The sequence below is a fragment of the Chiloscyllium plagiosum genome, chromosome 11 (genome assembly GCF_004010195.1).
Source record: "Chiloscyllium plagiosum isolate BGI_BamShark_2017 chromosome 11, ASM401019v2, whole genome shotgun sequence".
Classification (NCBI taxonomy): Eukaryota; Metazoa; Chordata; class Chondrichthyes; order Orectolobiformes; family Hemiscylliidae; genus Chiloscyllium; species Chiloscyllium plagiosum.
The window spans coordinates 45,284,747-45,292,939 of record NC_057720.1 but is presented as its reverse complement, the minus strand read 5'-3'; the positions used below and the strand labels follow the sequence as shown (position 1 = coordinate 45,292,939).

The following is an 8,193-nucleotide window of genomic DNA, read 5'->3' as shown; positions in this document are numbered from 1 at the left end:
GTATTACTTTCATCAATCTGCCCTGTTAGTTACCTCCTCAAAAAAATTCGATCAACTTAGGTGCAGTCTTTCATCAGGAATGGGGTTTGTGGGCCAGGAGGGCTGAGAGACAAGTGGGAGTGGGGTGGGGCTGAGGGGAAGGTAGTCAGGAATGTGTTAGGTTAATTTAGATGGGGGTGAAAGTGATAGGTCGGAGAGGATAGTGAAGCAGATGGGGTGGGAAGGAAGATGGACAGTCAAGAGGGCGGTGCCGAGTTGAAGGCTTGGAACTGGGATAAGGTGGGGGGAGGGGAAAATAGGAAACTGGTAAAATCTACATTGATCCCATGTGGTTGCAGGGTTCCAAGGTGGAAGATGAAACATTCTTCCTCCAGGCGTCATATGGTTAGGGTTTGGCGATGGAGGAGGCCCAGGACCTCCATGTCCTTGGTGGAGTGGGAGGGGGAGTTGAAGTGTTCAGCCACAGGGCGGTGGGGTTGGTTGGTGCGGATGTGCCAGAAATGAATTCTGAAATGATCCACAAGTTGGCCACCCAGAGATTTTCTCTGAAATGATCCCCACCGCCCCGTGGCTGAACACTTCAACTCCCGCTCCCACTCCACCAAGGACATGCAGGTCCTGGGTCTCCTCCACTGCTAAACCATTACCACCCAATGCCTGGAGAAAGAACACCTCATCTTCGGCCTTGGCACTCTGCAACCACATGGGATGAGTTTCCTCACTTCCCCTCTCCCTCCTTACCCCAGTCCCAAGCCTTCAACTTGGCACCGCCCTCTTGACCTGTCCATCTTCCTTCCCACCCATCTGCTCTAACCCCATCTCTAACCTTTCACTTTCACCCCCACCTTCATCTATCACATTCCCAGCTACCTTTCCCCCAGCCCCACCCTCTCCCACTTATCTCTCAGCCCCCCTGGCCCACAAGCCTCATTCCTGATGAAGGGCTTATGCCCAAAACGTCGATTCTCCTGCTCTTTGGATGCTGCCTCATCTGCTGTGCTTTTCCAGTACCACACTCTTGATTCTAATCTCCAGCATCTGCAGTCCTCACTTTCTCCTAGGTACAGTCTTCCCATAGCAAATCCATGCTGAAGTCCGTGGTTACTCCATGCCTTTCTAAGTAACCGTCCTGTCTCTCAGAATTGATTCCAATAATTTCTTCATTACTGAAATTAGACTGACTAGCCTGTAATTATTTAGGCTTTCCATTGTTCCATTTATAAACAAGGGTACAATGTTAGCAGTCCTCCAATCATTTGGCACCACACCTCCATTCACTCAGGATTGTAAAATGATGGGCAAAGCATCTGACCATTTCTTCTCTGGTTTCTTTGAATATTCTTGGGTACATTTCATCCTGTTCTGATGCTTTATCCACTTTCAAGTACACTAATCTCTTCAATGCTTCCTCTCTCCAAATGTTCATCACATCCAATATTTCACATTCATCTTCAACTGCAACTACTGCATTGTCACTTTTTTTTTCGAGATAGACACAAAATATTCACTAACAGCCATGCTCACATCTTCATTTTCCACACATGAATCCCTTTTTGTCTTATGTGTTTATTTCCTCAGTTATATACTTATTCTTAACATATTGATAAAACACCTTTGGGTTTTCCTTGATTTTGCTTGCTAATATTTGGTCAGCCCTCATTTTGCTTTCTTCATTTCTTTTTTGATTTCACCAGTCTTTGGCTTTCTGCAGTATTGGTTCCTTGGTGTTGAACATATGCTTTCCTCAGCTGCCTTACCTTACCCTGTCAAGGTTTTTTTACATCCAGATGACTCTGGATTTGGCTGTCCCACCCTCTCACTTTGTGCGAACGTTTTTACCCTTGAATCTCCCCTTGGAATGTCTTCCTGTGCTCTGACACTGTTCATTATGAAGCAACTAGTCCATTTTTTGTGAATCACTCCTCAGCTTCGTAAAGTTAGCTTTATTCTATTGTCTCACTCTATTTCCTCTTAACGGCTGGTTTTGATTTTGTTTTTTTTCCCAGAGAGCACACCTGCTCCAGGCAGGAATTTTGATTCTTTGTTTCTTTTTCTTCACCTTTCAATCGCTAATTCTATTAAATCCCGGAAGCCTAACTCTTGTGCTATGCAATCTCTCCTAAACATGTACCCTATCATGTACCTCCCTTGGAGCCTTGTCCCACCCACCTCTGACACAAAACCTATTACATGTCTAACTTTACGTTCACAGACACAGATGAAAACTGTCCATGCAGATGCTGCTTATAAACTGCTGAGAGTATTTAGAATTGCTGCATCGCGCTTTGGGAAAATGTTTAGTTTGACGACACCTGACATCGTTGTGATTTTGATTTACTTTGTGACTGTTATTGGTGTTGGAATATGGGTGAGTTAAGACTTAGTTAGGCATTGGTGATTGGGAACTTTTAATTACATTCTTAAAACTTCTAGACTCCTAGTAATTATATGTAGGTTGTATTTCAAAACTAAACCTACCCCATACAGTCCGCCGAAAATTAAACTGTTAAGAACTTCATACAACCCTCCACTGTATTACCGAAAACACACAGCGTGAGGAATTTAACTCTAAATTTCAAAAGCCCCTTTTATGTGTAAATTACTCCTGGGGCTCGCTTGCTTTGATGGCCGTTTAGAGAAATGTGATTGAATGAGGCAGAGAGAGCTATGATCCTAGGTTACAGCAATATTGGAACTACAATTATTTTTCAAACAGTTCTTCTACGTGGAGTAATAACAACATTTCACCGACTTCGGTATACTGTATATTGTCAGCTTTTTAAACCTTGTACCCTTCTATTTCCTTTAGACTTTGAATAGGAACTGACGTCTAATTTTTTTTGCATTACAGTCATCTGTAAAAGCCAACCAGAGCACAGTGGGAGGATATTTTCTTGCTGGAAAAGCCATGACCTGGTGGCCTGTAAGTAGGGACTGGTTTTGAAATGTGTTAATATTTAATGTGGTTTAGTGCAGCGTTTAAATAATAATAATAATCACTTGTAATAAAATGTATCATGACTTCACTCTTAAGAACTTCTCTATTTTACTCTATCCAATGTCATAGAGTCATAGAGATGTACAGCACGGAAACCGACCCTCAGTCCAACTCGCCCACGAAGACTAGATATCCTAAATTAATCTAGTCCCATTTGCCAGCATTTGGCCCATATCCCTCTAAACCCTTTCTATTCATATACCAATCCAGATACCTTTTAAATTTTATAATTGTATCAGCCTCCACCATTTCCACTGGCAGCTCATTCCATACACACACCAGCTTCTGCATGAAAAAGTTGCCCCTTAGGTCCCTTGTAAATCTTTCCTCTCTCACCTTAAACCTATGTCTTCTAGCTTTGGACTCCCCTACCCTGGGGAAAAGATCTGGACTATTCACCCTATCCATGCCCCTCATGATTTTATAAACTTCTGTAAGGTCACCCCTCAGCCTCCAATGCCCCAGGGAAAACAGCCCCACTCTATTCAGCCTTTCCCTGTAGCTCAAACTCTCCAATCCTGGCAACATCCTTGTAAATCTCTTCTGAACCTTTTCAAGTTTCACAACATTTTTCCTATAGCATGGAGACCAGAGTTGAATGCAGTATTCCAAATGTGGTCGAACCAATGTTCTGCACAGTCACAATATGACATTTCAACTCCTGTACTCAATGCACTGACCAATAAAGGCAAGCATACCAAATGCCTTCTTCACTACCCTGACCACCTGTGACTTCACTTTCAAAGAACTATGAATCTAAACTCCAATGTCTCCTTGTTTGGCAACACTCATTAAGTGGATAAGTCCTGCCCTGATTTGCCCTACCAAAATACAGCACCTTATAATTATCTAGATTAAACTCCATCTGACACTTGTCAGTCCATCTGATCAAGGTGCTGTTGTAGTCTGAGGTAACTTTCTTTGCTGTCCACTGCACCATCCATTTTGGTGTCATTTGCAAGCTCTCTAACCATGCCTCCCATATTCACATCCAAATCATTTGTATAAATGATGAAAAGCAGGGGACCCAGCACTGATCCTTGTGGCACACCGCTGGTCACCGGTCTCCAGTCTGAAAAGCAACCCTCCACCACCACCCTTGGTCCCCTACTTCCAAGCCAATTTTGTATCCAAATGGCTAGTTCTCACTGTATTCCATGTGATCTAACCTTGTTAACTAATCTATCAGATGGATCCTTGATGAAGACCTTACTGAAGTGCGTACAGACAATGTCCACCAATCTGCCTTCATCAATTCTCATCATCACTTCTTAAAAACTCAATCAAGTTAGTAAGACACGATTTCCAGCACACGAAGCATGTTGATTGTCCCTCATCAGTTCTTGCTTTGCCAAATACATGTAAATCCCATTCCTCAGGATTCCCTCCAACAATCTCCCCACCACTAATGTTAGGCTGACCCATTTATAGTGCCTTGGCTTTTCCTTATCACCTTTCTTAAAGTATAGCATCACATTAGACAACCTCCAGTGTGGCTGTTCCTTACTGCTGAATTGTATTGTGCTGTAGTGAAGTTGAATGATAAAAAAAAGTTTAAAACTGCAGCCAGCTCTATTAATCATTTAAGGAACTTTAAATGGGAAATCTCTTCCTTTCTCCCATATGGGAATCTCTGTCCAGCTGCAATCAACAATTTCCTCATTGAAGGCCCTGATTATTAAAGTTGTGCTTAATTTATTTTTGAATCCAGGTGAACTATGACAAGTCCCTTTATAGCACCCTGAAGTCAATATTCATCCAGTGAAATATTTTTACAATTGGCTCATCATTGTGCTCTCCCATAACTAGCCTAAACCTTATGACCGCTTCTTCTCAGTGTTCTCTGACTGAGATTTGGCTCATATTCCTACTGCGCACAAAAAATGCTGGAGATCACAGCAGGAGAGAAAGCAAGCTAACATTTTGAGTCCAGATGCCCAACTTGGAATTAGCTTCGCCTCTATTTCTTTCCTCTCGTACATATCTGAAACATTCCTCCCCTTATTGCTCTTTGTATTGTAACTATCATAATGTACTTTAGAATAATTAGCCAATGGCTTTGAATCCAAAACTAAAATTCTTGCTTTGTTCCATAATTTGTCTGCAAAATTTACTTCCCCTTTTCATTACATGGAGGTCTATGGCATAGATTGACAGCATAATAGCCCTACTGATGTTCCTTAGTCCTAATGAAATAGAGTCTGTCTTTGACTGTTCAACTGCATCATCCCCTTGCAATGCAGTCATAGTTTATTTGATTAATACTGCCAGCCGCTTTTGTTTGGCTTTCCTATCTTTCCTGAATACCTCATTACTGGGAATATTAAATTTCCATTCTTCTCCTTTGAGTCAGGTCTGTTATTGCCACATTATCAGCATTCCATATAGTGACTTGTGCTTACAGTTCATCAACCTTATTTACAATGTATGCATTTGTGCTACAAACTTATTTTAGGCAGCTTTACATTTTCACTTACCTGTTGCCTCCTAGTTCGGAATTATTCAACATTGTGCTATTTTGCTTGAACTTGGTACACCTTGGTTCCCTCTCTCATGTTTTACCCTGGTACTCATCCTCCTGATGTATTAGTTGAAACACTCCCTAAAGAATTAATTAATCTCCTGGAAAAGACTTGACTTCCAATGCTGTTGAGATGTACCCTGTTTATCTTGGTCTCAATGCCCGAGGATTCTGAAGTCCTCGTTCCTGCCCATTCTTACATACACATTAACCTGCCTGAATGAACACATACACACTTCAACACTTGGAGCAATTCAGAGATTGCTGTCCTGCTTTTTCACTTCCTCCGCACACCTGAACCTCTAACTGCAGATCACCCTCCCTTTTCCAGTAACAATAAGAACTTGTATCGCCACAGTACCTTCGATATAATAAAAATCCCAAGGCATTTCACAGGAGCAGTAGAAAGCAAAGTTAGGGACATCAATACAATATTCAATTATCCATTTAAGTTTAAATATTCTTGAACATAGAACCAGTAAACTCCAGACTGAGAAGGATGCCATTTGCCCCATTGTGTCCATGCCTCCTTTTTGCAAGAGTTAATCAGCAAGTTGCACCCCTGCCCCTTTCCGCATATCCCTATAATTTCTTTCTCTTTTGGATAATACTTCAATTTCTTTTTGAAAACCACAGTTGAATCAAGTTCGACCACAATCTGTCAGTGTACGCCAGATCCTAACTACCCACTGGTTTTAATAAAAAGATTTCTCTCATGTCATTTTTGGTCTATTTGCCAATCAGCTTAAATCCTTTGGCTCTTGCAGCTTAAACCAATGTGAGCAACTTTTTAATATTTACTCTATAGAGACCCTTCATGGTTTGAATACCTCTATCAAATGCCCTCTCAAACTTGTCTTCTCCAAAAAGGGAAAACTTCCAGATTTTCCAATCTTTGTAACGGAACTTTCCCAATCCTGGTGCTATACTCCTAAATCTTCACCTGCAGCCTCTCTAAAGTCTCTCTGTCCTTCCTAAAGGCTGGTGCCCAGAATTGGAAACATTATTCCAACTGCGGCCAAACATGTCCTGTTTCATGTTTCAACACAACTTCCTTGCTTTTAAACTTGGTGCTTCTATTTATAAAGTCCAGGATTCCGAATGCATCGTTAAACACTTGCTGAACTAGCCTACTAAGCATTCCTGAAGAAGGGCTCATGCCCAAAACGTCGATTCTCCTGCTCCTTGGATGCTGCCTGACCTGCTGCGCTTTTCCAGCAACACATTTTCAGCTCTGATCTCCAGCATCTGTAGTCTTCACTTTCTCCTCCGACTTTCAGTGATTTGTATGCATATGTCTATTTGAATTGCATGCTTTAACTTATATTGGCTTGCTTCATAATTTCCACCAAAATGTATTCAGACTCACGTCTTTACATTAGATTTCATCTGCTATTGTCCACTCATTCTACCAGGCTGTATATGCTGTCTTGAAGTTTGGCAGTCTCCTGCTCATATTGCATAATACTTCAAGTTTCCTGTCAACATCAAATTTTAATATTGTGTATTGCATACCCAAGTCTAAGTAATTAATAAAGAAAGACAGTGGTTTTAACACTGTCCTTGGGAATCCCAGTATATTCCTTCCTTCAGTCTGAAAAATGACTTTCACTTCTACAATCTGTTTCCTATCACTCAGCCAATTTCTTATCCATGCAGACTTTGTCCCTTTTATTCCATTGGCTTTAACTTTGCTGACAAGCCTATTATGTGATACTTTGTCAAAGGCTTTATGGAAGTCCATGTGCACACATCACATTACCATTATCAGACCTTTCTGTTCCCTTATCCAGACCTCAATAAAGTTAGTGAAACATGAAAACTGGACAAAAAAACTGCAGTTGCTGTAAATCAGAAACAAAAACAGAAATTGCTGGAAAAGCTCAGCAGCTCTGGCAGCATCTGTGAGGAGAAATCAGTTAATGTTTTGGATCAAGTGACCCTTCCTAAGAACTCAAAAGTTCAGAGTTCTGAGGAAGGGTCACTCCACCCCAAATATTAATTCTGCTTTCTCTGCACAGATGCTGCCAAACCTGCTGAGCTTTTCCAGCAATTTCTGTTTTCGTTAGTAAAAATGAAATGTTTTCAACAAGTGACCGCTAATCTTCGTGCATATTATTGTTTCTAAAAACTTCCCATTACCAAAGTTAAACTGATAGGATTGTAATTGCTAGACCCATTCTGCATCATTTTGAACAAAGGTACCTGGTGACTTATCTATGTTAACTACTGCCAGTGTTTAGAACATAGAACATAGAACAATACAGCTCAGAACACGCCTTCGGCCCTCGATGTTGCACCGACCTGTGAACTGATCTAAACTCATCTCCCTACACTATCTGAGATGGATTCTTAGAACAACTGGTGCTGGAGCCTACCAGGGAGAAGGCAATTCTGGATCTGGTATTGTGCAACAAACCAAAATTGATCAGGAACCTCGAAGTGAAGGATCCATTGGGAAGTAGTGACCATAATACAATAAACTTCAATCTGCGATTTGAGAGGGAGAGGGTACAATCGGAAGTGATAATATTTCTGTTGAATAAAGGGAACTATGGAGCTATGAGGGAGGAGCTGGCCAAAGTTCAATGGTGCAATACCTTAGTAGGGATGACAGTGGAGGAACAATGGCAGATATTTCTGTGTATAATGCAGAAGTTGCAGGATCAGTTCA

At 41.4% G+C, this 8,193-nt stretch overlaps 1 protein-coding gene across 2 annotated transcripts in view; it reads left to right on the top strand.

Annotated features, from left to right (window-relative positions):
• Positions 1-2,225: 2,225 nt before the first annotated feature.
• Positions 2,226-8,193, top strand: part of slc5a9 (solute carrier family 5 member 9) — a 107,612-nt gene continuing 101,644 nt past the window's right edge. For both annotated transcript variants that reach the window (XM_043699241.1, XM_043699242.1), the window contains exons 1-2: positions 2,226-2,368; positions 2,852-2,923. In XM_043699241.1, the coding sequence (XP_043555176.1) occupies positions 2,294-2,368; positions 2,852-2,923 (147 nt within the window). In that variant the 5' untranslated portion in view covers positions 2,226-2,293. The remainder of the gene's footprint in view (positions 2,369-2,851; positions 2,924-8,193) is intronic.